The sequence below is a fragment of the Amblyomma americanum genome, chromosome 10, assembly GCF_052857255.1.
Source record: "Amblyomma americanum isolate KBUSLIRL-KWMA chromosome 10, ASM5285725v1, whole genome shotgun sequence".
NCBI classification, from domain to species: domain Eukaryota; kingdom Metazoa; phylum Arthropoda; class Arachnida; order Ixodida; family Ixodidae; genus Amblyomma; species Amblyomma americanum.
In genome coordinates this window covers 110,320,180-110,347,471 of record NC_135506.1, presented here as the reverse complement: position 1 = coordinate 110,347,471, position 27,292 = coordinate 110,320,180, and the positions used below count along the sequence as shown (strand labels likewise).

The 27,292-nt window shown below is 49.4% G+C and overlaps 1 protein-coding gene across 1 annotated transcript in view; it reads left to right on the top strand.

Annotated features, from left to right (window-relative positions):
* The window catches only part of LOC144108627 (uncharacterized), an 86,335-nt gene that overhangs the window by 9,795 nt on the left and 49,248 nt on the right, over positions 1 to 27,292 (top strand). Inside the window, exons 6-13 of the mRNA XM_077641816.1 lie at positions 5,409 to 5,543; positions 18,491 to 18,508; positions 19,580 to 19,600; positions 19,821 to 19,838; positions 20,048 to 20,068; positions 20,938 to 20,958; positions 21,152 to 21,184; positions 27,213 to 27,248. Coding sequence (XP_077497942.1) covers positions 5,409 to 5,543; positions 18,491 to 18,508; positions 19,580 to 19,600; positions 19,821 to 19,838; positions 20,048 to 20,068; positions 20,938 to 20,958; positions 21,152 to 21,184; positions 27,213 to 27,248 — 303 coding nt within the window. The remainder of the gene's footprint in view (positions 1 to 5,408; positions 5,544 to 18,490; positions 18,509 to 19,579; positions 19,601 to 19,820; positions 19,839 to 20,047; positions 20,069 to 20,937; positions 20,959 to 21,151; positions 21,185 to 27,212; positions 27,249 to 27,292) is intronic.

Below are 27,292 nucleotides of genomic sequence, written 5' to 3'. Positions count from 1 at the left end.
GTTATTATGCGATGCTTGGCAATCGGCGTTTGTTGGACCTTTGGCGATGACGAAAAACACTTGCTGTAGCTTCGAAGAAGATTGCGGATCTGGCCTTGTCTGTTCCGGGGCAGGGGTGGGTTGATGTCGAAAGTAGGCGAGTTCTCTTGGTCAGGCGAATCTTCTGCGGAGGGGTCGAATACGGTGAAGGAGTCTTGTACGTCGGATATTTCGCCGAAGAAAGCAATCGTCGTTCTATTAATGTGCCGGTATTATTCGCTGAAGTTAGCCAGCAGTACTCCGGCCTGGTCACTGCGGAAATGTTCTATGCCTCTTGCGATGCTTATTCCTCTGTCTAGAAGCAACTGCATGTTCACCTCGATGATTGCTTCAGCATTAATGGCTTTAGTCGCGCCTACGGTCACGATAACACTTGATCGGGGTGGGGCGCTCACTTCTTCCTTCAGGACACTCGGGGCAAAGTGCTTTTTCAGAGTTTTTGTCGAAGGGATGGCCTCGTCCGTCGAAAGCGTGATCGGCTTGGATCGCAGGTCGATGATCGCCTCATTAAAGAAATCCATGCCCTTCGCGGGAGCATTGCGGTAGCACAACAAAGGACGCAGGATAGGTATGTCATTTGACAGTCACTCAAGCTGTGCATCGTCCTGATGGCGTAATGACGTGGCCCCTGCTGTGCGAATTTGTCGGCCGTCCCAAGCGGTCGTGGCTTTCCTGAGCACAGCAGCGAATGTTCCATTCATCCCCGAGTAATCGCTTCCGGTGTCGGCAAGAGCTGTAACTTTCCAGGCGTCGATAGTCACTCCTAAGTCGTATGTCCTGGCTCTTGCATTACAATTCGGCTTCGGCGTCGTGTCACAGCCTCGTTGCGTATGCGAATCGTGGGTGGGGCGTCTCGTCGAAGGTTTTCTGTGTGGCGGCGTCGTTTTGAGTGCCGTTGAGGTCGTGGTCGGGGTTGTCATTTTGTGCGGCGTCAGTGCAGCGAGTGTGGCGGCTTCATGCGGCCTAGCGGGTGCAGCGTCTTCATGGGGCGTGGTCGGTGGAGGATCTTCGGCGTTTCCCTCGTGAGCAACCTCACTTCCAGAGGTAGCTGTCTTTAGTTTCCCCTACGGGGGCTGGGAGACCTTCCTCGTACCGCGGCGGCGTAGTTGCGGCGTGGCGACGCAGAGTGCGAGGTTGACGGCGATGGTGAGCGCGAAAGGCGGTTCGGCAGGTACCTGTCGACTTCCTGCGGACGTTGGCCGAAGCGTGGTCGTGGGGCGTTAACGGCAAATCCTCGAAGACCGATACGTCGGTACGGGCAGTGACGAAGAATGTGGCCGCCATCACCGCAATGGAAGCACAACGGCTGGTTGTCGGAATTCCTCCAGGCGTTGCATTTCCTGGGGCTTGAGCGTCGCTCCTAGGCTGGGTGGGCGAGGGCTGGAGGGCGGTTTCGGGAACAAGTTGTTCATGTCGTACAGGATATAGGGGTTGTCGTTGGGGCTGAGGAGTGCGCACTGCAGCGGCGTGGGTCATGGCCTGGGGTTCTGTGGCCGTCGGGGTGCCAAGTGCCTGTTGCACTGCTTCCCGTACCACGTCCATGAGAGTGGCTGCTTGCGGCTGTGGGGAGGAAGGCAGTAATCGGCGTATCTCCTCGCGGACGATTTCGCGGATCACTTCCCACAAATTGTCGCTGGTGGTGGCCGGCGTGTCCGGACACACTGCGCAGACAGAGGAAGGGTGGTTGTACTGCCGCACCCGGACGCCGACGGTCTTCTCAATCGTGCAGGCTTCTTGCATGAATTCGTAGACTGTTTTTGGCGGCTGGCGGACGAGGCTGGAAAAGAGTTGTTTTTTTACGCCGCGCATTAGAAACTGAACTTTATTTTCCTTGGTCATCTGGGGGTCGGCGCGGCGAAAGAGGCGCTTCATCTCTCTACTTTAAAAGCGAACGGGCTCATTCGGAACCTAGATCCAGGACTCGAGGAGTCGTTCAGATCTTTTTTTCCTCACGAAACTGTTGAATACCTTCAAGGGGTCTTTCTTGAATAGCTCCCACGCCGTTACGGAGTACTCGCTGTTTTCATACCAGGTGCGTGCGGAGCCCTCCAATGGGAAAAATGCATGTCCAATTTTTGCCGCATCATCAAAATTGTCGAATGATGCCACGCGCTCAAATTAGTCCAACCATTCTTTGTGGTCTTCGCCTAGGGATTCATTGAAAGTTAGTGGCACCCACGGCTGCTGCAGTATGATCTCTGTAGACATCTTCGGCGAGGTTGCGGTGCTCGTAGCAGCGTCTTTTCGTGGTCTGGTGCGGTCCGGCAGGGTCCCGAAGTCAGGCTTCTCTCCCTGGAGACGTCGGCTGGTTCGCTGAGCTGCTGGCTAGTCCTCGGGTGCGAAGCGCTGAGGGCAGGCTTCACGACTTGAAGGGGGCGTCCGGAACATGGAAGGCCACCCCGCACCTCCACCAGATGTCGCGTAGTAGTGGTGACGGCAGTTGAAGCAGCGATGAAGACGGACAAATGTTCGTCTGAAAGAAAACTTTATTGGGCTGACATGCACCCAAAATGGACTGAATCACTCGGTGGCGGCGAAGCGACAGGTGTGTTCGGTGGTCTTCGAACAGAATGCCCGCCGCTGAATTTAAAGCTGATAGCGAACTTTCGAGATAAAGCGCGCAAGGTTACTAGAACATTCCTGAACAACGTAGAATCAGCTCTGCCTGGCTGCGATCAATCGAGATAAATCTAGCTGCGTCTTGCGTCGGAAACAAAGCGATAAAGTGGCGTGGCGGCAGATTTGAAGAAGGAACAAACACTGCAAAGATTCGCGGCAATATGAGTTCTAGAATTTCGAAAATTCTGGCTAAATCGCGCCAATATACATGCGCTTTCGAGAAGCTTGCAGGCAAAGAAACCTGTACGGGCACGTAACTCGCCGGTACAGCCAAAATTTGCTGAGCCACAGGGTCGAGGATAAATGTGCTTTCAAAATTCTAAAAATTGATATGGATAGTACTACGGTCGTCTACACTGCTTGCAATAATTAAGGAGCCTAACAGTAACAATAAAAGTTAACTATTCAATGTAAGTCAGCCAGCCTGCTGGTTAGGTCTTAGCTGTATTCTGACACATTACACCATTGACAATGCTGTCAAAAAGGCGCTCTTCTAACTCAAAAGGCTATCCTTGAAAATTGTGCAAAATCTTAGGTGAAATACCCTGTATACGCACGTGTGTTTATTGATGAAATCACAGATCGAATAAGTTGTGCTGTACATCGAGGATGTTGAAATTTTGCCCTGCCTGTTTCGCCCGTATCAAGCGCTCCTCTGTAAGAATCCGGCGCACATCAGGGTGGCGAGGAAAATTCGCGAGTCGCATGCCCTGCTCAAGCGCCCAATAAAAGGTTTGAGGGGACGCGCTGCATAAAATCTGTTCGCCCGAAAAGCTGAGTTCAACGCTAGGTTTCTGTGCGTCGTCGGTCACCGGGCAAATCGTCATCATGACTCGACCGCATAATACTGAGTGGCTCACTGCGGCAAAATACGAAACCATCGCTAAAAAGCGCGTTTCACAGCTTATATTGGGTACATTGTCAACGGAAACTGCAAGCACCTCGAGGCAAATATTTGCTGACATGATATGCCTCAATCTTGGCCATAGAAACTTTCAACTCTCACTAGCATATCCTTTATATTTCTACACTGACAAGCCGACTTTAATGGGTTCGCGGAAATGAACTTGCCCCAAAGACCCCACAGAACAAGTTTTTGAGATTTGAGAGATTTAGCATAGCGGGGACGTATGTCGGATTATCGGATGCCGACTGCGCGAGCAGTGTCCCATAACCTCGCCCTTCTAGTGCTGGCACGCGTGCGCAGCCGGCGTCCGGTAATCAGATATATGTCTCCGCTATGCTAATTTCTGTATTAAAGAGATTTGGCATAGAGTATGCGTATTAGTGTAGACTCATATCGGTTTACCGGACACCTCCTGCGCACGCGCAGTGGCCCTGCCTGTCCGCTTCCCTGCACCTCCTCGCGCGCAGTCGGAGACCTGTCGACTGTACGCCAGTACGTCTCTGGTGTGGATGATCGCTCCGTAATCAGGTCAGGAAGACGTATATTTGAATGTATAAGATTGTATAAGAATGTATAAGAACTCCCGACGAGTGATCTGCGGGGGATAAGCATCGTCAGTGGAAAAAATTGGCAGTGGCTTAACTTGGCTAACCCTGGAGTTCAGCGAAAAGCAAGGACGCTTGCGAAGCGTCTGACGCTCGTTCATGGCAGCTCTGCTACACGCTCGCGACAACCGTTGTATATATACCCACACGAACACGTGGCTATGACGTAGCATCACATGGTCTTATGACACCCCATTGGACGCCATCACGGGGCTCCACAACCCAAAGGTCACCAAGTGTCAAAAGTAGAGAGTCAAAAAAAAGGTCATGAGTCAAGGTGAGGGGTCAAGGGTTCGACACCGTACTATACCACATATGGTCATCTACGGCTAAGGTGGTTAGGCTGAAAGTCGTCGAAGGTCATTCTCCGGCCAACACAACAGCTGCTTTACATAGCGTAGTGAAGCGTTTCGCTTCTATAATTGCTTTGCTCAAGAATATTGTCGGCTAGTGATCACGCTGGATAATTAAGAACAACGGCTTTAAATGCGACTCAAGCCAGGCTCTCGAATCGTGGAGTCGGGGATGTTCACGCCTACATGATTGCTACATGAGCATATAACTGGTAGACAGTAGACAATGTGCAAAATTGGAAAAGGCGGTGGGCGTCATCCCAAAGCACAGCTCTCTACACCCAGTAACTGAGAGACGGGAGTGTGAAATTGCATTGAACCGGTTCCTGCTTCCACAGAAGCGATTAACTAGGGGCTTGAAAACTTTCCAGAATATTGTTTGACGCGTTTACGGGCAGATATCCGCTGAGGGAGATATTTACCTCAAAATGTGTCCGTCTCTCGCTAATAAGGAAAGTTTAAATATTCCTCGTTGTCATTTGTTTTGGAAACAATGTTATTAATAGACGCAGGGGCTGGAAGCTGGTGTATAGAGGCTTTTCATTAAACAGCGCTTATAAAGTGCCTAGTATGTTATGCTTCAGGTTGACGAGGATGAGCCGGCCTTTCAGATTCGCCTACGGCCAGCTGGTACTCCAGGCGAAGGGTGACGGAAAGGGGATGGAAGGAGTGGAGAAGGCTACGCGGCAGCAGCGGCAAAGACAGTGCTCCACACTGGTATGAGGAAAGGGTCAGTTGGGGCAGGAAGTCACAGAACATAGTCAAAAACAGAAAGAAGGGGGTGTTCGGTGAAAACTAAGGCGTTCTATAATGCTCGCGAGCGGATGCCTACTTGTAGATTCAGATAAGTGTGCAACTGATGCCCTTCTTTGCTCCCTTCGGCAGGTTTGTACTCAGGCGACACTACACGGAAAAGCGGGCCAGGATCGAAGCTGTCCGGGCCTACGACGACACCGTCGCAGGGGGAAGGCTCATTCGCTCAATCTCGGTTTCCGCAAGCTCCGGCGAATTCAGTTACAGGTAAGCGCTACCATTTTCTAAAGCTTACACATGTGTCACCCGTTACACGGCGTAAAAAGACATGACCGAAATTCGGAAGCGTCTGAAATGATATTTTCCACTGGAAAGCTTGACATAAATTAATGCAAAACAGCGTTGCAGAAATATTTCATTGCATCAAGCTTTGCCTATAGCTCAAGTTGTTTCGTGTCACGTAAAGAAAAGCAGTTGTGGTATGGTAACCTCTGTTACGTTTCGCCTACGACGCGTGGTATAGCCGGCGCGGATGCAACGGACGCCGGGGCTTCGTTCAAAGTGGCGGTCATTTTGGGCCCGTTCAGTGCTGCCGTAACGCCTCTCGCCAAGCGCGTCCAGGCAGGTCTCAATGCCACGTGTCGTCGTGTGTGCGTGTGTGTGTGTGCATGTTGGTGCCCACGCTTGTCAAAGCGCGGCAGCCGGGGAGAGGAGCTCCCCAACTGGGAGGCGAGGAGATCTGACCGGCGCCGGCCCGGCGGACGCGCACGTCACGTCTGAACATGTCTGAGCGTCGCCGTATCGGGCGCCTCATCCCAAGCCGTTCCTTCTTGCCCTCGACTCCGAGGGTATAAAAGCCGCTGCCCCGGACGCCAAAGGGACTTCGATTTCTTCCTTCGAGTAACGTGGTCGCCCTGACCGGCTGCTCTTTTGCGAAGCCAGAATAAACAAGTTGTTCTGTTGCCAGTCGACTCATCCTTTGCCGGGACCTTCGGATGTTTCCAGCTTTGCCCCAGGCCGCCAGGCCAACGCTACCCTTGGGGCTTGCAACCCATTTGCAACAACTGGTTGCCAGCGGTGAGATCGCGACAACGGAGGCCAGCAGCGAAGATATGCGGTCAACTGTATGCTGAGCAGCACAACGACCATCCGGGAGCAGTGCAACGAGCCCTGTGTGATGACTGGTTGCCTGCAGCGGAACGACTGCGCTGAATTCTTGGCTGCGAGGTTTGGTGAGTGCGGGACTTTCTTCTTCTGAGTTTTGCCAGGCTTTTGTTAGTGTCAGAAACAGAGCTGCTAATTGTGTTGTCGTTGCTGCCGGGTTAGTTTGCGGCAAGACAATAGTAGGCAGTAGAGAAAGCAGCATTCGGAGCAGCCATGGATTTGAAGTCGTTGCGCAAACCGAAATTGCTGGAGCTTGCAAGAGAGTTGGGTCTGGATGTCTCAGACAAACTCAGAAAACCAGAACTGCTAAGGGCTATTCTTGAGTTGGAGGCTGAGGATGACGAGCTGTCGGAATGCCTTGAGACCATTGAGGAGAGGGAGCAAAAAGAGAAAGACGAGCGCGAACGTAAAGAGCAAAAAGAGAAAGACGAGCGCGAACGTAAAGAACAAAAAGATAAAGAGAAAGAAGAGCGCGATCGTCAACACGCTTTGGAAATGAAGCGTCTCGAGGTAGAGATGGAACGCGCTCGTAATGGAAGTCAGGCACACGGTGCAGGAGAACGGGTACCGTTCAAAATGACTGACCTGATGCGGCCGTTTAAGCTTGGAGAGGACATTGGTTTGTTCCTGGTTAACTTTGAGCGAACGTGCGAGAAGCAGGGGTTCTCTCGGGAAACGTGGCCACAGCGCTTGCTCACTTTGCTACCCGGCGAGGCGGCCGACGTAGTCGCTCGCTTGAAGAGAGAGGAGGCAGAGGATTTCGACCAAGTGAAATCGAGTCTCCTAAAAAAGTACAGGCTGTCAGCGGAGGCGTTCCGTCGGAAGTTTCGGGAAAATGAAAAAGGCAGAAGTGAGTCATATACAGAGTTTGCCTACAGGCTTATGTCAAACATGCAGGAGTGGCTCAAAGAAGAGAAAGCGTTTGGTGACCACGAGAAAATTCTGCAGTGTTTCGGGCTAGAACAGTTTTATAGTCGGTTACCTGAGAACGTGCGGTACTGGGTCTTGGATAGGCCAGACGTTAGTACAGTGGCTAAAGCCGCCGAGCTAGCCGAGGAGTTTGTGACGCGTCGGGCTCGCGGAGATAAGGACGGTCAAAAGGGTGAATTTGGCTCCAAGTCTGAGAGGCCGAAGTTCACACCCATGAGAGCAAGGGGGGACACACGTAGGGCGGATGCGAGTGAAAGAAGTCCGACCAAACGTAAGGAGACGGCGGCAGCCGAAGCCGAACGCAGAAAGCGGTTCGAGACGAGGCAAGCGCGCGTGTGTTATACGTGCCAGAAGCCGGGTCACTTTTCGGCGCAGTGTCCAGAAACAAAAACAAAAGTCGTGTTTTTGTCATTCTGCAGCACTGACGAGAACATGAAGCTTCTCGAGCCTTACATGCGAGACTTCCTCGTGAACGGGAAAGAGTGCCGAGTGCTTCGTGATTCCGCAGCTACAATGGATGTAGTTCACCCCTCTTACGTAGAACCCGATATGTTCACGGGCGAGTGCGCATGGATCAAGCAAGCCGTGGAAGCTCACAGCGTGTGTCTGCCCGTAGCAAAAGTGCTTATTGAAGGACCTTTCGGAGCAATTGACACGGAGGCCGCAGTGTCATCTATGCTGCCCCCCCAGTACCCGTACCTATTTTCGAACAGGTCCGATCACCTCCTGCGCGAGAAGGGGCTTTTGTTTGGTGAGGCTAGCGTTCAGGCCTTAACCAGATTGAGAGTTCGGGAGCTCGCTGCAAAGGCGGTAGTTGCGGGGCCGACGTTGTCGAACAATGAGAAAGGGTCGGAGGCGCAGCAAGCTGATACTCAGAGCACGTCCGAACTGAATAAAATTGAGCCTGTAGCGTTGAAGGCACCAGGTACAGGAGAGGAAATGCCCGGCACGGGAAAGTTGGAAGAGCTATCTGCAGATTTGCTCATCGCGCCTACGTCCGATGGACTTAATAGATTGCTAAAAGTCAGCCGGTCGGCTTTGATAGCCGAGCAAAAAAAGGATGGCAGCCTGGAAAACATGCGCTGCAATGTCAAGGAAGGTATCGCCAAGAAAAATGCTCGTTTTGTGGAAAGAGGTGGGGTCTTGTACCAGAAGTATCTAGACCGCAGGGGAGTCGAGTTCGATCAGCTGATCGTGCCTCAGTACTACCGTCAGGATCTGTTGCGCTTGTCGCATGGCGGTTCGTGGTCCGGACACCTAGGAGTTAAGAAGACTAAGGACCGTCTCTTGCAAGAGTACTATTGTCCAGGGTGTTTTCGTGACGTAGAACACTTTGTGAGGACATGTGACACCTGTCAGCGGGTTGGCAAACCAGGGGACATATCGAGGGCGCCGTTGAAGTTGGTACCTATCATTACGGAGACTTTTAGACGGCTCGTTATTGATACAGTGGGACCTCTGCCGGTAACAGCCACGGGGTACAGACACATTTTGACTGTGATCTGCCCAGCGACAAAGTTCCCTGAAGCAGTGCCGCTTAAAGAACTCAGCTCAGTTGAGATAGTCAATGCACTACTGTCCATATTTGCGCGAGTTGGTTTTCCTGCGGAAATCCAGTCAGATCAAGGCACAGTGTTTACCAGCGCTTTGACGACAGCCTTTCTCGAAAGGTGTGGGGTAAAGCTGTTACACAGCTCAGTGTACCACCCACAGTCGAATTCCGTTGAGAAGCTCCACTCCGTCATGAAGCGCGTGTTGAGAACATTGTGTTTTGAGCAACAAAGTGATTGGGAGTTGTGTCTGCCTGGGGTGATGTTTGCATTAAGGACCGCGCCGCATGCGGCTACGGGGTTTTCGCCAGCTGAGCTGGTGTACGGTCGCTCGCTGCGGTCTCCGCTTCGCATGCTTCGAGACTCGTGGGAAGGCAGGGGCGACGACCCAGTCGTGGTCGAGTACGTGCTTAGTCTCCTCGAACGCTTAAGAAGGGCACAGGAGTTGTCAGGTGAAGCAATGGCAAAGGCCCAGCAGAGGGCCAAGGTTTATTATGATCGGACAGCCAGGTCCCGTCGTTTTGAGGTGGGCGATGAGGTAATGATATTGCGCACATCGCTAAAAAACAAACTCGACGTGCAGTGGGAGGGCCCAGCACGGATTGTTCAAAAACTGTCGGACCTTAACTACGTGGTGAGTCTGCCAGGAAAACGGAAAGCACAGCAAGTTTACCACTGTAATCTGCTCAAACCCTATAGACAACGGGAAGCAGTGGTGTGTATGATGGTGAACGTTCCCGAAGAGCTTCCGGTCGAGCTTCCGGGACTAGGCTCAGTGACGAACAGGGAAGACACTGATCAGGTCATTAGTGACTTAATCATTAAAGCACCGCTGTCGGCTGAGCAGAAAACCGAACTACACCAACTCTTACAAGAGTTTCAAGGTCAGTTCTCTAAGAGGCCTGGTAGGACTTCTGTCCTTACTCATGGTATAGAACTTACCTCCCCAGAGCCAGTACGATCCAAGGCGTACCGGGTGTCACCCCGCCAGCGCGATATTATGGAGGCTGAGGTAAAGAAAATGCTACAGCTCGGTGTTATTGAGGCGGGTGAGAGTGATTATACCTCCCCTTTGATTTTAGTTGAGGTACCGGGCAAGGAACCTCGTCCTTGCGTCGACTACCGCAGGCTTAATTCCATCACTAAGGATCAAATTTATCCGATCCCTAACATCGAGGAGCGCCTTGAGAAAGTTAGTAGCGCTCAGTTTATTTCCACCCTAGATCTTGTCAGGGGTTATTGGCAGGTTCCACTTACAGAAGAGGCTAGTAGGTATGCGGCGTTCATTTCACCAATGGGAACATTCCGTCCTAAAGTTTTGAGTTTTGGTTTGAAGAACGCGCCATACTGCTTTTCAAGCCTCATGGACAAAGTGTTGCGGGGACAGGAAGAATTCGCTTTACCGTATTTAGACGACGTAGCGATATTCTCCGCATCCTGGTCTGAGCATATGGCACACTTGCGGGCAGTGCTAACCCGCCTGCGCGAAGCGGGCTTGACAGTCAAGGCTCCCAAGTGCCAATTAGCACAGGCCGAGGTTGTCTACCTCGGTCACGTGAATGGACAGGGTCGTCGCCGCCCCTCTGAAATAAAGGTGGCCGCTGTGCGAGACTTCCCGCAACCGCACACGAAGACCGATATTCGGTCGTTCTTAGGTGTCGCCGGCTACTATCAGAGGTACATCCCCAGGTACTCCGATATCGCGGCTCCCCTAACGGATGCTCTAAGAAAAACAGAGCCCCAAACAGTCGTCTGGGGCGAGACAAAGGAAAGAGCATTTAGCGCCCTAAAAAGCGCCCTAACAAGCCAGCCTGTGCTACGATCGCCAGACTACACAAAAGGGTTCGTTGTTCAGTGCGATGCTAGTGAGCGAGGCACGGGCGTTGTACTGTGCCAAAGGGACAATGGAGAAGTGGAGCACCCCGTCCTGTATGCTAGTCGTAAGCTGACCTGTCGTGAGCAGGCGTACAGCGCCACCGAGAAAGAGTGTGCGTGTCTCGTGTGGGCCGTTCAGAAATTGTCATGCTACCTAGCCGGCTCGAGGTTTATCATTGAGACGGATCACTGCCCTCTCCAATGGCTGCAGACCATCTCTCCCAAAAATGGCCGCCTCCTGCGCTGGAGCCTCGCTTTGCAACAATATTCCTTTGAGGTGCGCTACAAAAAGGGGAGTCTCAACGGTAACGCCGACGGCTTAAGTCGAAGCCCCTAACGTAGGAATCCGCCTCAAAGTTGTTTTTTACTGATGTTTTCTTCCTGAGGCAGGATTTTTAACATATTGCTTTTGTTTAGTGTTTCAAAGTGATTATGTGCTTTCTAGTGCAATTTTCCAATTTGTGGACGCGTTCTGAGAGCTGCTTGACTACTGTAAGGAACTAGGCAGTAGTATAAAAGGGGAAAGAGCCTGGCAGAGCTTAGTGAGGGTTGTCTCGTGCTTGCTGACTGAGCGGTTGCGTTTCGGCGTAGTTCTAACGCTTGCTGGGAACGAGCACAAAAATGGCAACTCTCCCGAAGTCACTTTGCAGTGCCCTGCGTGAACCTGAACCTGAGAACGAGGCCTTCTCTGTGCGCTGCGCTCAAGCAACGTCGAGGGACGACCGGTTTCGATTACGAGCATCATCGAGCGACATCCCTCCGGACAGCGGATGCAGTCCCCTGGCCATCGGGATCTCCTTCTCCCGGCGGGGCGGCCTGTTACGTTTCGCCTACGACGCGCGGTATAGCCGGCGCGGATGCAACGGACGCCGGGGCTTCGTTCAAAGTGGCGGTCATTTTGGGCCCGTTCAGTGCTGCCGTAACGCCTCTCGCCAAGCGCGTCCAGGCAGGTTTCAATGCCACGTGTCGTCGTGTGTGCGTGTGTGTGTGTGCATGTTGGTGCCCACGCTTGTCAAAGCGCGGCAGCCGGGGAGAGGAGCTCCCCAACTGGGAGGCGAGGAGGTCTGACCTGCGCCGGGCCCTCGGACGCGCACGTCACGTCTGAACATGTCTGAGCGTCGCCGTATCGGGCGCCTCATCCCAAGCCGTTCCTTCTTGCCCTCGACTCCGAGGGTATAAAAGCCGCTGGCCCGGACGCCAAAGGGACTTCGATTTCTTCCTTCGAGTAACGTGGTCGCCCTGACCGGCTGCTCTTTTGCGAAGCCAGAATAAACAAGTTGTTCTGTTGCCAGTCGACTCATCCTTTGCCGGGACCTTCGGATGTTTCCAGCTTTGCCCCAGGCCGCCAGGCCAACGCTACCCTTGGGGCTTGCAACCCATTTGCAACACCTCCCTTCATAACATATTATGAAAGCAAGCGACTTAGTTTAAATAGGTGTATGATTTTTCAAGAGCACGATTGTGCGGTCGTCGGCCCACATTACATCTGCGCGTCCAGATCGCCTTCCGGGCGTCTTCACGAAGCTTGTGTCCGATAAAACCGCAGCCCGCAAACATAACGCTAATGCTCCAAGGCATGGCAGGGATGACAAGAGATAACAGACCAAGCTAAGGTGGCTGCCGAATACCCGCTGTCGTCAGCTCCCCTAAACACACCGTGCAGCATGGCCTTGCACCAAGTGGCCAATGCTCCGCGTAGCTAATGTAAGGACAAGCAACGCATTGGGATATGTTTTTTTGGCTTTTGAGGAGAGTAAATGACGCAATAACTTTCTTGCTTATGTCGGTGGACATCCAAACCGCGCCGTAAAGGAAGGGAGACAGGAGGGAGTGAACGAAGAAAGGAAGAAAGAGGTGCCGCAGCGGAGGAAATGTTGTTGTTGTTAGTCACTATTTAATATTAAAATATGAATGGAAGGAAACGATTTGTGTAGCCGCGGCATCTGCAGTCGAAACCTGAAGTGCCTGAGCTGTGGCTGGCACGAATAAAAGCACAGGGAGAGGACAGGGAGAGCGAAAAAAAAGGAGGGGAGCGATAGTGAGAAATGATAGGGGTAGGGCTTAATATACACTATAAAATACAGAATAAATCAATTTGGGGAGCTGCGCCGCGCATCATTGGAGTATTCGGTGCACACGCGCGCAAATTGCTTGGTTGGGGGCCGGTCGCGGCCACGCGATGTCTTCGAGGCCGGCACAGATGGGATGCCCTGCGCCAGGCCGAACATCGCGCGCGACCATTGTCTGCGTGTGGGCCATCTACGCTCGCACGCTCTCACTTCGCGCACGGACCGCTCAGAGATGTCGGCGTTCACTGTGTTCACCGACGTTAACGTCGACAATGTTCTAGACGGCGATGGCTTTGAGCAAAGGAAGGGCGCGTAACTGGCTCCCTGGATATGCGGACGCCTCATTCGTGCGTGGATACATGTGGCAGTGGTGAGAGAGAGAGAGATGTGGCCTGAATGCATTAGCGCTGACAGCGTTGTGGCTGACATGCGGTACTGTAGCAATATCTGGGCCGCAGCGTTCATTTGGTGATGAATCTCTCGCTATCAACCATTATATGCCTGTCCAGTGTACGGAACGCAATCAAAGCAGGTTTTTGCAGTTGGGCACCAACGCCACGTACATGAAAGCGAAATTGAAACCTCACGGAGCGGTTGCGCGCCTTTCCTTTCGTGAAAATGAACAGCTTTTGCAAAGTTGTCAACGCCAATGGACCCTGTGAACACCGTCGGCTCACTTGCTTTGTTTGGTTTTTGAGGAAAGGAAACGGCGCAGTAACTGTCTGACATATCTCGGTGAACGCCCGAACCGCGCCGTAAAGGAAGGGATAAAGGAGGGAGGGAAAGAAGGAAGAGGAAACTGAAAATTGAAAGTTGAGCTTTGTGTAACCCGCTCTATGAGGCCAGGACAAACTGTGGGCAAACCGAGAGAGAAAGCCGCCTTCTTGTTGCATCAAGGTGGAGAGTGTATCAGTTCTCAAATCGCGCAAATAACGTCGCTACGAGTAGACTCTCCGCCCGCTGGCTAATGGACTGAAAACAAATCGGGCTAACTTAAAAATCCGCCGTGGTGACTCGGTGGTTAAGGCGCTCGGCCCTAACCACCGAGCCACCACGGCCGGTTTTTAAATTAGCCCGATTTCGTTTTGAGCGCATTAGCCCGCGGGCGCGGCATATACTCGTAGCGACGTTATTTGCGTGATTTAAGAACAGATACACTCTCCACCCTGATGCAACAAGAACCGAGGAAGTCTAACTCTTTAACCCCTTACAGTGCTAGGATTAACGCCTTTAAATTCTCATTTTTTCCACGCACCATTGAGGAGTGGAACAGGTGTTCGCCAGATCTCTTAACCAGAGCTGATTCTTTTGAATCAATGTTTTCTTCACAGCATTTAATTTGAGAGCCGTTTTCTGCGTTCACTTTTTATATTTTGCATCTGAGCCTTGTATTTATTGCTGTATTTTGTGTTACAACTTGTATTTAACATTTTTTCAATTTTGCTAAACCTGTTATTTTTTGCATATACTATGTACTCGCCCCTCCGGCTTGGGCCTACTGTAGGCCTGCAGTATGTTCTAAATAAAATAAATAAAAATAAAACTTCTTGCGCGCTTGTCCTGTGCCCCGGTTCCAGTTGTCGTTTTGTTAGTGTGTAGCGCGCAAGAGGTTTAATTTCATGTTTGTAGCTCGCTGGTACACTTACGGTAATTTACCTTCAAGCAACAAAGAAGGCAGCAACGAATGCTCTTGCATTTTGTCTACTCTAAAATGAGAGAAAAGTAATGCACTGAAAAACTGAGCAGCAGGGCACGTCACAACAGAACTTTGTCATATTACAAAGTGCAGAAAAAATTGTTCAGAAGGAAGGATCTCAATTTACTTTCGTTCTATGCACTTGTTCTCCTGTAAGTGAAAGCAAATAATTTTTACTACGTTCATGCTTTCAAAAACGACGGAGACGTCACCAGGTAAGTGTATCTAGTTCCGCAGCACTTGGCATACAAAATGTATTTCAAAGAAAGTAAGCGCAATGAGAAATTTTCGATGAAGGCTTCTTTTCTGGATGGACACGATGCACTAAGTGCAATGGAATGACCAATTTGAATAACCGGAAGGAGATTTGCTTAGTGTGGCGCAGGTAAATTAATTGCCACAGGCGACAGACGGCCGGAGCACGGAAATCGCGATGCGCGAGCTTCGATGTCACGAAAACAGTGGGAGCGAAACTGCCTGCTCGGGCCATTGCTACACTCTCAGCGGGAATACGCCTATGTGGGAGCAAAAAAAGAATAAGCTGTCCTCTAGTGCACTTCCTTTTATGCACAAGAAGACAGTTTACTCCATACTCCATTTTCAGTCCCTTCTGTTTAGAGTGTACTTGTTTGCTGGGGTGGGGTGACGAGCTGTAAAGACGAGTTATCTAGCAATTTTCTTAGAAGGTTGGCCTACTTCATGCGCTGTTCAGGCATGTGTCAGACGGATGGATGGAGAAACTATTTCTTCGAAAGCGCGTGTAGATGATTCCGTGCTAGATGACTATCAGTCTTTGGCTGACGGCGACCAGGGCGGTGCACTCCACAGCCCTGATCTGGACGGGCGGATCTCAGCTGGTCAACACGGCCTTGCAGTGCTCAAGAGAAGGATATTGCAGTAGAGCGGCTGCTCTTCCTTTCATTCCCACCGGATATGATAACATGTCACCGGGTGCCTACACTACTGACACTCCGGCTTCGCCCTTTGTATGTGTATTTGACTTAATACTTATAGACTAAGAAAAAAATCTCGTCTGGAGCCTTTTTCAGACTGACTCCAGCGTCTCGGCCAATGTCTTATCTGGCAGGGGCAGAACCCGCTCAACTTGTATTGATTTGCAATGTCATGGATGGACACCAGCCAATCTCTCGTGAGCCCCCCACCCCCCACACCACCGGATGAGCCGACCCGCCTGCTCGGTTGACGAAAACTCGAGCTTTCGCGTGAGGCGCCTCGTTACCCGGAGTGGGCCCGCACCACCTCAACATCTCTAATCCCTGCAATTCCGTCTCGGCTTTAAATGCATGTACAAAATGCGCCAGGGTGAGGTTCGAGGGGAAGAGGCTAAGACGTGTGCGGCTTGCTTTTGGAGTTTTATTAATGCCCTGAGATGAATATTATGAGCTCCAGGATGGGATGCCATGGTTTATGTGGCTATGAACGAATGTGTAGTAATAGTATCATAATATATAGATAAACAACCCCAGGATTTGATTATATCGCGTAATCCATACAAAATTTGCAAGAAAGTTTCCACTATATGATAATGAGATTTTAGACGAGGGTCAATAACAACACCCAAAACTGTTGTGCGTTGAGATGGCATTAGAATTTAAAAAATAGAGGTGGTGTGACGGACAATGATTTATGAGCGGGATGGAAAATAGGCAAGCCTTAGTAATATTCACTACAAGCTCGTTTACGTCACTGTTTTACAGGCGCCCCCGCTGAAGCATACATCTGTGCTTTTTGTTAGATTGAAACAATTGTCTTATTCTTTTTCTACTTCCAGAGAGTACAACCACTGAGTACACTAAGTCTTTGCCGTACTGAACACTGTTATGGTACTGCGCACCGATGACGCTCTGTAGTAAAATGCATCGACCAAAAATAACCAGGAATTTGAGCGATTAGGTTTTTATTCATTTTGCGATTCATTTTTTAGCTAACGTTTTAGTGGGCATTAATAAAGAGAACATATTTAACATTTCAGTACTCAGTAATGAACGAAGCCGTAAGTGTCAGCACTGAGCAAAATTCTACCTCAGTTCTCAATTTTGTGCCTTCAAGCACCAGAAAGCGACCTGCAAGATATCTGGTTTTTACACGATGGTCATTCCATTTGAATAAAAAATGCATATTTTGCCGAATGAAGCAAAGTTAAAACCTCAGTAAAATTGTCTGATAACTGGAAGTATTTCCACTCGTCGGCAGCGTTCTCAGCCGCCCGGCAGGGTTTGGAAATCTGCGATGCAAAAGGTTGTTTCAGAAAAATTTGGAAGCTAAAGGAAACATACCTCCGAGGGGTGATTTCGTAGCATCTGAATACTTTAGTATCGCAAGCATAAATTCGTTGCGTGGGTATCCCATTTCCTAATTATCATACAATGAACATACCTAGCAGTTCTGGACAAAAGCATTGTTGAGCGGGAAACCATTTACGAACGCAATCTTTTATACAGTGTAAGATTTCACTGCAACAATCAATATAACGGTAGATCACCCGACGGCAGTCTTGAAATTTTTCTATTAACGTTCTTGCTATCGTTAAAAGCATTCCCCATTGGTTTTTTATGGGAGTCTTAACTCTAAGATGCGACCGATAGAAACATTTTAAAAGAAAGATTTTGATACATATCAGAAGAATGAACCATTGATATTGCAGTTTAAATATCACAATTTTGCAATTTTCAAAATTTTTGTCCGAAATTGCTGGACTTGAGGTCAGTTCCTCAAGTATGCATTGCCTTAGGTAGCAGGCCTTATTCCAGATGATTTCTTTAGGAGCGGATACAGACGCCCACTGTTGGATAGACAGCAGTAGGCATATTAAATTTGGAGACTACTGTGCTTCATGCCTACGGAATAAATTTGTTGTTTCAATCAAGCAGAACCTTATAACCGCTGGTTGAGAAGTCAGACTGATTTCAGCTTTTTACATGTAAATTGCAGTTCAAGAAACGACTGCTAATAATCTTCTCATGTGAGAGCCCTTTGAAAGTTAGCAGGACCAAGCTTGCAGACGGGTGAGCTCAAATTAGCTTCGAAGGTGACCAGTACAAATGATAGCAGTTTACTTTTTATGTTTCGATCTCCATAACAACATACGCCACAGTTGGCTATGCAACTCGGGACATGACCTTCTTTAACTTCAAAATCCTCTAATTGGATGCACGTTTTAGTTCCATATATCAGGTGAAAGCAGCGTCCTTGATAGCTGCGGTGATCTACGTCTCGTCGTTGCTTTACATCACTTGCACTTGTGCAACAGTAACTTTCACCGCAATGTGTTTCTCGTAGGCCGGTACTGATAGGGTTCCCAAGAACCTGTTTGTAATGATGAGCGTTCCTTTAAAATTCGTTGTTAGGGCTCTATTAGACAGTATCTTGATCAATAGCCGCTCAGTATCTTGATCAATAGCCACGCAAACAGCGCGTGCTGCGTTCTGGGTCTATGTTCCGCCTCTGAAAACCAATGTTAAGATTGAAAACCCTTGCATTTCATGACGCTACTGTGTAGAATATTTTCCAATAGTGTTGCTATTTGATGATTGAAGAATGCATTTCTGCTTTTAAGGAGCAAAGTATTCGACCGTGCACTCAAATTGATCGCACTGGCAAGATCAACTTGTAAGTTTTGAAATGTCGCTACGTACTGAGTTTAACTAGCTTTACACCAAACTACCAACATTTCACATATGTCATTTTTATGAATTTAACCACTTCACAATGGTGTATAAACCCCGAGGTTATATAAATACATTTGGGATAGCTGCGGCGGACATGAGAAGCAAGTAGCATGAACAGGTGTACTGACCTTGGCTTCTGATTCTGGTGCGTTATTACTGCGTGTCACTTATTAAAAACGCATTGTCCACTTCTGTCGAGTTTCAATTTCTAGCGATACATAAAGGTTTTTTGGCGTTTCAGCAATGGAATCGACGAACGGTAAGTGTTCGCGGCATGCTTTACAGGATCATTCGCATTATTGAAGTATTAGGGAAAGCAAAAGCGAGACATTAGTTTCCAGGGATTCAATGAAGAATTGCAAATGCAGATCCGAAGTGGTCCGTACGCTCCGAGACAGAGCGCCTGCATATGGTGGAAAGCACGCGCCCCAAGTCTGCTCTTGGAAGCCACATGATCCGGCCGGAGGAAGCTGCTCGCGCCGTTCACAAAGAAGAGTAGTCCGAGTTCCTTGCCTTCTTCCAGCCGCATCCTCTGCTAGAGAAGGATAGGCAATGAGGCGCCGAAAGAAAGCAGGACGCTAAAGAAAATACGCCATGCCGACTTCCTGTCCAACACGCGCACTTCGATGAAGCCATGGAGGAAGGAAATCATTCAGGAGAGACGGTTACGCCCCATTTATTAAATCTGGTCGAGAAGGCTCTCTACCTACTTCGCCGCCGTCTCTGCGCGTTTGCGCATGCGCAGGAGATAGAGAGGGATACGATGCCGCTGCACCCAACGTTACTATTGGCTGCGAAGACTCAGTAGTGCTTGCGAAATCACGTGACTTCGGGCACATTTTTGGCGTGCAGCTCGGATAGTGAGGGCCTCTCCTGATCTTTTCTTCCTCTATGGACGGAACAGTTCAGACTGCTTCACGGACCAATCTTGGCTCAGCGACCGCTCCCACTCTACCATTAAACTAGCGTTCCGCGATCTCGATCTGCCTTTGGAATAGCTTTACTCCAAAAAAAGAGCAAGAAAAGTTAATCCAGAAGTGCTTCTAATCTGCGAAAAAAAGGAAAAGATTGTTTTGGCTTGGAACCGAAACATATGAAGTCGATGCATGAGACCAGGACACTATTAAAAGCAATTCGTCCTTGAAAGCGGTAATATGTCGTAGCAGGAACTACGCCTCTTTTGGCAAGCTGTGGTAAAGTAGGACACCCGGGTATCACGTTTAGTTTAGTCTTGTTAGTTTCGGTCTTGAAATAAGATATGTGTTATAGTTTAAATACATTTCTGCCCTCTTTTTTTACTCACTAACATGTTTTTCATTCTGGCTTTCAGAAAGCACAATGGCGTCAACTGGTAAGTCATGTCAGTGCCGCTTTTCTTGTAGACTTTGGCGTTTGGTAAGGCGAGAAAAGGAGATTTTGCTGACAATGGTGTGCTGTCAGTGATACGCCTTGCTGTACACTAGAGACCGAATCTGGTAACAGGATAATCTCTGCGGCTACTACACAGGAAGTCTAATGCGTTTTTCAGTTCGTGTCAAATCGTCTAACATTCCCTGTACTTCTATTTTCAGTGACCACCAAAACAAAATGTAAGCGTTTCCAGTCGGCCTGTATCGTTTTAAAATACTACCAAAACAAAAGAAATACCTTTCTGCGATCTTAGCCCTTTAATACACTTTTATATGGGCCTAGAGAGGCATTGTCGAAAACGAAAGTGAAAAAATCCTGACATTAACGGCTGTTTTTGCTCATTACGTTGTTCCCATGTGAACGAGGTGTTCGGCGTCTTACATTCCAGCGACAACGACGACAACAACAAGTAAGACATTTCTTATATTTTGCGCTATGGACTGCGTGTTAATACCTCGAGTCGTTTGTTCAAGGCATTAAACAAAAACTCTTTCACTTTATTGGTAATTTCCGCAAGCACCACAGCGAGGGCTGTGCAGGCGTGGGAGCCGTGAATGAGACAATGACACCATGCTCATTTTCTAGTGCACTGATTAGATGTAGGCTAAAACAGCCTAGACAAAAGCAGCGTCTCGTGTCTTGCGCTTAGCGTCAGCGTATATAGCAAACACATTTCCCAAGTTCTGGTTTAGGGGGTGCATGGCGGGCGTCTTTCGTCTTCGTGCCGAAGGCAGAAGGCATCCCTCCGGGTTGTCTTGCCTACATGCATAGAGCAGAACCAGCAGGATAAGTTTCGCCTTGAATAACATACTCTTGCCCAAAATTACAACTGCGGAGTTATCACGAATTTGGACAAGTCAATGAATGTTATTATCTTACATAATGAGCTGAGTCGACGGACAGACAGGTGGTCGCGGGGGATTCGCCAGGTCAATTCATCGAGCGCAGCTTCTACAGCTTCTATAAGGCGACTTTTGTTGCCGGCATTTCCTACTTTGCCGCAAACCAGCCCCAGCTTCATGGGCGGCTTTCCGATGCTAACTGAGAATCGCTGAAGAATGTCCGCGATGCGTTTGGTGTTTGCGAATTGGGAACCCATTGATGTCGTTATGTCGTGGCAGTAAATGTCCCATAGCATGGCATTGTTGTGTTCTTTAACTGCACGGTTAATGCTAGAATGAAACAACCACTGAAAATGCTTTCGAAATAGATTTCGGCGATTAAGCTATGTCAAGTTCTTCTAAATATCTGACATGTACCACTGCTCTTAACTTTCAGCTACGACGACTGCGTCAACAAGTAAATATTCTCAGACATGCTCTGAGTTTAAATTAATAGTGCGCTGATAAGGCAATCCATAGAAGCGATGAGCGTGGGCAACTGCCCCGAAGGAACAAACCCGTAAACTTTTTGTACAACAAATATATTCCCCTCTCCAATGTATGTCATTGCGAGTGCATTCTATGATACATTGTTACATTCTTCTTTCCAGCAATGACGCCGACGACACCGACGACCACAAAGTGTAAGTGTTCTCTCCTGTGGACTATGCCGCAATAAGTGCGGACCGTTACGAACAGCTGGAACGCTACAAATCTGCCTACCAATATGCACTTACGAGATATATACTCCTTTACCAAGTGCCCTAAAGGCATGAAGGAAGCGAAATACATGCACTTATTTTCAAATTACTGGCTCCATTTGCAGCGTGTTAGTTGTATATGTGCCTCAGTGGAATCCTTTACAGCCACTTCTAAATATTCGGATAGCTGTTTTAAAAAAGTGGAGGTGTGGACAAAAGTGAACAGAGCATGCTATTTCCTTCTAAAATATTTCATGCGTTGCCTCACTGAAATTTCCAGCTGTGGTGCGTGCATGCTGAAATAATGGAAGCTGGATCGCATTCTGATGCACAAACTGTTTCTTCCTTCGTGATAGGGAAGGCGCGACTGCACGCAGAACAAAGCGTACTGTGCTTATGTTCACACTTGTACGTGGCAATGAGAGAGATGTTAAATAAATTATTTCGGTAGATGTTAAAAACGCTGTACATGAGCGAGCGTCTCGAACAATCCTGGCAGATATCTCGCGAAGTATGCGAGACGTATCAATCCATTAGCTGCGCCCTCTAAAGCACAGATCCCTCATGGACCGAGATTGCAGTAAGAAATTGAAACTCGGAAGCACTGCTTCTTGCAGTATTTCCCAGCTGCTATACTGTTTGTGGTAGAATAAACAGACTGAACGGATGAAGAGATTTGTGAAGCATGCCTGTGGTTGTGAGCTGAGCCTATCGATTTTAATTCTGACTCGATGGCGCGTACCAGTTTACCTTCACAAAAGAAGACGATGACGATGATGATGTTAACATTCCAGTAAGAAGCTGTCCCCATACCGAGAGGGGCCCTCAGTTCAGGACTCCTGCCGCGGCAGTCGTCAGCTTGTTCCAGTTCACCACTTTGTGCTGCTCATCCAGGTCCGAGCTAGACTGCACGGCTTCTGAGTTGCGGCGGGGATGGGGTTAGGGATATGGGGGATTGTGGCGTTGAGTTGGCTTGTCCAGGTGGTTTGGTATAGAGAAGGGTATCCATTACAGCAGGGGCATACGTTAGGGTACAGTATGGTGAGCAGTTTCTGTAGAGGCTCAGGTGAGTGCATGCATCGGTTTGAATGGTCGCTAGACGACGGCTTCGTCTCGAGTGAGTCATCTGTGGGGTGGCGGATATCTGCACCTGCCCAAGCGTTGGTGCTGGAGCAGACTTTCGTGCTAGTTTAGTACTGGCTCCGATGAGGCACAGCGGTCGATGTTGGCTCCTGGTTTCCAGGAAATACTCGCGCGGGCACGTGTACGCTGGTTGTTAGAAAGTGACTCGATCATAGCCAGGGGTTCATACAAGTACGATGTTGGATGAGGTGGTGGCGTAGAATCTGAGGATCGTGGCCGCGTACGGAGATACGAGGCTCTTGAGGTAGCTTCGACATGCTGCTTGCGAGTCGGAGTTATGTATCTGACGTTGGTCGGGGGGCTGGAGACAATGACAAGCGCTATGGGAGCTTTCTCTGCTTCCAAGCTGGTGGTGGTTGGGATAGACACCGTCGTGACCATATCTAGTGCTTGGTCGATAATGATGGTGGTGGTGGCTTTGCGGTGGGAGTAGTGGGCAGCGTCCGGGCAGCGGACTTGCGGTGATTGGTTTTTAATGCGACCTAGTGCTTTAGCTCGCGCCTTCTTCGCACGGAGTGCATAATTCTGGGAATTGGTGCAATGTGTAGTTTGCCCTTGATGACTGGTGAGAGAGCACTGTCCGGATGATTGCGGTGGCCTGTGGATGGAGGGTAACTGAGGCATTGGAGCAAGCGACGTCCGGTAACGCTGAGGGTCATTCTCTCCATCTGGTTTGCAATGTGGGATTGTATTAGTTCCGTGGGCATGTGTGGAGTCCTGGAGCAAGGAGCTTCTCGGCAGACATGGATGGCATTAGTCTGAGTGCTTGCTGATACGCCTTGGGGATCAGAATATAGGCCTGGGGTAGCTCCTAGGCTTGAAGAGCTGGTATGGGATGTAGCATGTGATACGGCTGATAACTAGAATCTAAATCAGCCGGATGGTGTCAGGCTCGTTGAGGCCTTGATTGCTGTCGGACACCCTTGTAGCCAACCGGAGGATCACTTCGATGGCATGAATGAGAAGGTGAAGATGTGGGTAGCGCTACCAGCTTGCTCCATGCGGAGGCTGAGGACGCGTAGGTGTGGGGTACCGTAGGGACGGGAATATCCCCTCGAATATCCCCTGCCAGGACAGGTTGGCCTCGTCTTACGCGACGCAAATGAAGGACCTCTTGGCTTGAAGTCCCCTTTTGTGTGCGTACCTCTGGTCAGTGTCAGATGTAGTTTGTAGCGTATCTTGCATGACACCTTCAGAGCATAAAGAGGCCCTGATGGCGATGTCGTGTGCGTACTGCGCATGTTTGACACCTGGGATCACTTTGAGTAGGCGAGGCGACGACTCTATTATGAAGTATGACGCATGCCACTGACGCTCTGCGCCTCAATGATTGATTACACAGATGAAACAACTCGAAGATTTTATATGTGAGGTCTACGCCGGCGTTTTCGGCATAGTTCTTTTGTTCTATCCTGAATATGATTGCGCACTACGCCATCCAGTGACGACGACTAAATCAATGACGCCTTCGTAATTCTACGTCAATTTTAAATAATAACAACGATAGGTCATAATGAAAGAAAATAGAAAATACACATTTGTATTTCAGTCGCACTTTTGCAAATATGGGCTGGTATTAAGAGAGGCTAAAAAATTGCGAAAGAGCATAATTTACTTCTGCATTCCAATCTGTTTTGTCATCTTCAATTTTAAATTGTTATAACTTGTAAACGACAAAATTTTAGGCAGTTAATTAGCTGCAGCCAAGCGCATGTTTGAAATATTTGAAGTTCATTTAGATGCTTTATGAAGGAAACATCTCATAAGTAGAGAACGACAGTAGATACGCAGTTCGAGTATTGTGCAGCGTTAAAATGCTTAAGCCAATTGAATTAAGAAAGAAGTTATGTAATATTCTATCTAATAAATTTCAACAAAACGCTTCAATTGATACAATCCTGTAGGAGAAATATGGTTTTATTCGTTTTTTGCGTTGATTACCGCCACCTGAATAAGATCACAGGAAAAGAGGTTTATCCTCTCCCACGTATTGATGATGCTCTAGACTGCCCACAAGGAGCGGAGCTCTTCTATCGACTTAAATTCTGGGTACTGGAAGGTCCCCATAACACTGAAGATCTTCCTAAAATCCTATTTGTGGCCCCTGACGGCCTCTATGAATCTGACGCCATGCCTTTCGGCTTCTGTAATACTCTGGATACTTTTGAGCGCATGCTGGACACCAACCTTTCTGTGCGGCGTAAAGTGGAAGTCTTAACCTGCGCTGCATGGACGAAGTGGTGATCTTTTCTCTCCCGACTTTCAGACTCATCTTTGCCGGCTTAAGCCTGCAGCTCAACTAAAATAAAAGAGTTCCTTTGCTGCTCTCGAATCTACCATTTTAGGCCATGTTCTATCAAGAAAGGGTGTCCGTCCCAACGCCACCAAACTTTGTGTTATGACTGCAGTTCCAAAACATACTTCCATTAAGAAACTGCGCAGCTTCCTACGTCTCTGTTTTTATTTTCGGCGTTTTATTCGCAACTTTGCTGCGATTGTTACCCCTTTTACTCGGCGCCTCGGCAGCAACGTGGATTTCTCGATTTGGTCGCCGCATGCGACGATGCCTACACCTTGTGCATTCTCCTCTCGGCACCACCCATCTTTCGTCACTTCAACCCGCAAGCCCCAACTGAAGTATACACACGGACGCCAGTGGCATTGGCTGCGGGGCTATGCTCGCCCAGCGCAAGTCTGGATTCGAGGAATATGTGGCTGGTTACGCCAGTCGCACCCTCGCGAAAGCGGAATCTAACTACTCCGTGACGAAAAAAGAGTGCTTGGCCATTGTCTAGGCCCTTCGTAAGTTTCGACCTTATCTGTATTACCGTCGTTTTGACGTGGTCACCAACCACCATGCCATACGTTGGCTTTCTTCGCTAAAAGATCCTTCCGATCACCTGGCTTGATGGGCTCTTCGCCTGCAAAAATATAACATACCAGTCGTCTACCGGTCGGGCCGCAAGCATCAGGATGCTGATGCCATGTCCAGCTGCTCCCTGATGCCTGCCAAGATTCCCAGTTTCTCCGTCCTCGAATCCACTGCGCCTTCCCTACCGCCAGTGACCTGCCTTCAGAACAGCGTAAAGATAAATGGATTGCCTCTCGTTTTGACTTTCTCTCCGGTGCATCTGAGCCTACAGCATCCAGCGCCCTTCGCCGCCAAGCTTCCCAATTTTATATTCGCGATAACCTCCTTTATCAGCGCTACCCTGATAGGCGAAAATGGCTTCTCGTCATTCCACGACATTAGCGTCCCGTATCTGCACCCGTTTCCTACGCTTACCCGCATTGTGGCCACGCCAGAGTTTTAAAGACGTACACTCGCACCCATCTTATGTATTACTGGCGTGGTATGTACATCTTCCGGCATGTCCAGCCTGGCAATGCTGTAAGCAACTGCCTCATCGCGCCGCTGGCGAGTTGCACCCACTACCCTCTCCGTCTGGTCGGTCCGACCACGTTGGAATCTATTTATACGGTCCTCAGCCGTACACCGCTGAAGGCAACCGCTGGGTCATTGTTGCTACTGATCACCTTACCAGGTATGCTGAGACCGCATCACTCCCGGCTGCTGCAGCTGGTGGTGCGGCGTCCTTAACTTTGCAGCGCTTCATACTTCTCCACGACGAACTCCACAGTGACAGAGGACGCGTCGTCCTTTCAGACCTCGTAGAAGCTCTGATCGCCGAGTACAATATATAACTCATCAGACTTGTACCACCTGTCATCCGCAAATTGATACTGCAACCGAGCGCTTTAATCGCACCCCGGGTGACATGCTGGCCATGCACGTCGCTTCCAACTACACGAACTAGAACCTCGTTCTTCCCTATATTTCGTATGCCTATAGCACTGCTACCGAATCCACCACAGCTTTCTCTCCGTTATTTGTGCTTTACGACCGGAATCTATCCGCTCCCATCGACACAGTTCTCCCCTGCCGCCCTGCTTCACCTGAATGTAAAAATGTCTCTGAAGCCGCCTCACGCAATAGACTGCCGCCAGATCGCACAGTCGCTCACAATAGGCAGTCAAGGGCGCCAAAAATAGTGTCACGTGACGAAGATCAGCTCGGACCGGCGTTTCCACCCAGCTCGCTCGTGTGACTGTGGATGCCCTCCAGTACTCTCGGGCTCGCCAAGAAACTTATTTCCAATTATCACGGCCCCTACCGTGTCCTGTAGCGCACATCTTCAGTTAACTACATTATCAAGCCCCTCACACCGTCTGCCGATCTCCGCCGACGAGGCCGCGAGACTGCGCATGTGCAACGCCTCAAGCAGTACTACAACCCGGTTGTGTTGTCGGCACCATGAGTCGCCAGGAAAGCTTCTTTTCTCCCCAGGGCCACCGGGAAGAACGTGGGCATTAGCCTAGCCGCACTGCCATCACTCTGGGAAAGACCCTGCTCAGCTTGCCCGACGATGGACTTTGTTTAACCGCTGCGTCTGTCTGCCTAAGCATCGTCAAATAAACCGCTGTTAAGCAATGTATAAACAAAGTGAACCCATTGACAGAGATTTTCGAGATGCGTTTCTCTTTGTATAGATGTCCATTTTTTGTATTAACTCGATAGCACCCACCGGTACATCCCAATTCGAGAGTGCAGACTACGGTGTCAAGATGTAAGTGCCGCCTCTGAGGTTCTCGGCTAAAATACGTCATGGACTGCAGATGTATTCGATTGGTGCTCAGTGATGGGCAGATTTCAACGCGCACTAAAATACAGGTATTTGCGATAGAGCAGCTGCATGCCACTGAATTTCGTATGTATGTCCTGAATTCTCGAGCATATATATATATATTCGCCCATTTCGCCTTTCAGCGACGACAACAACAACGATGCCAACGACAGCGACGTGTAAGTGGTCTTTGGAATGATATAAGCTATTGCAAATGTAGGCC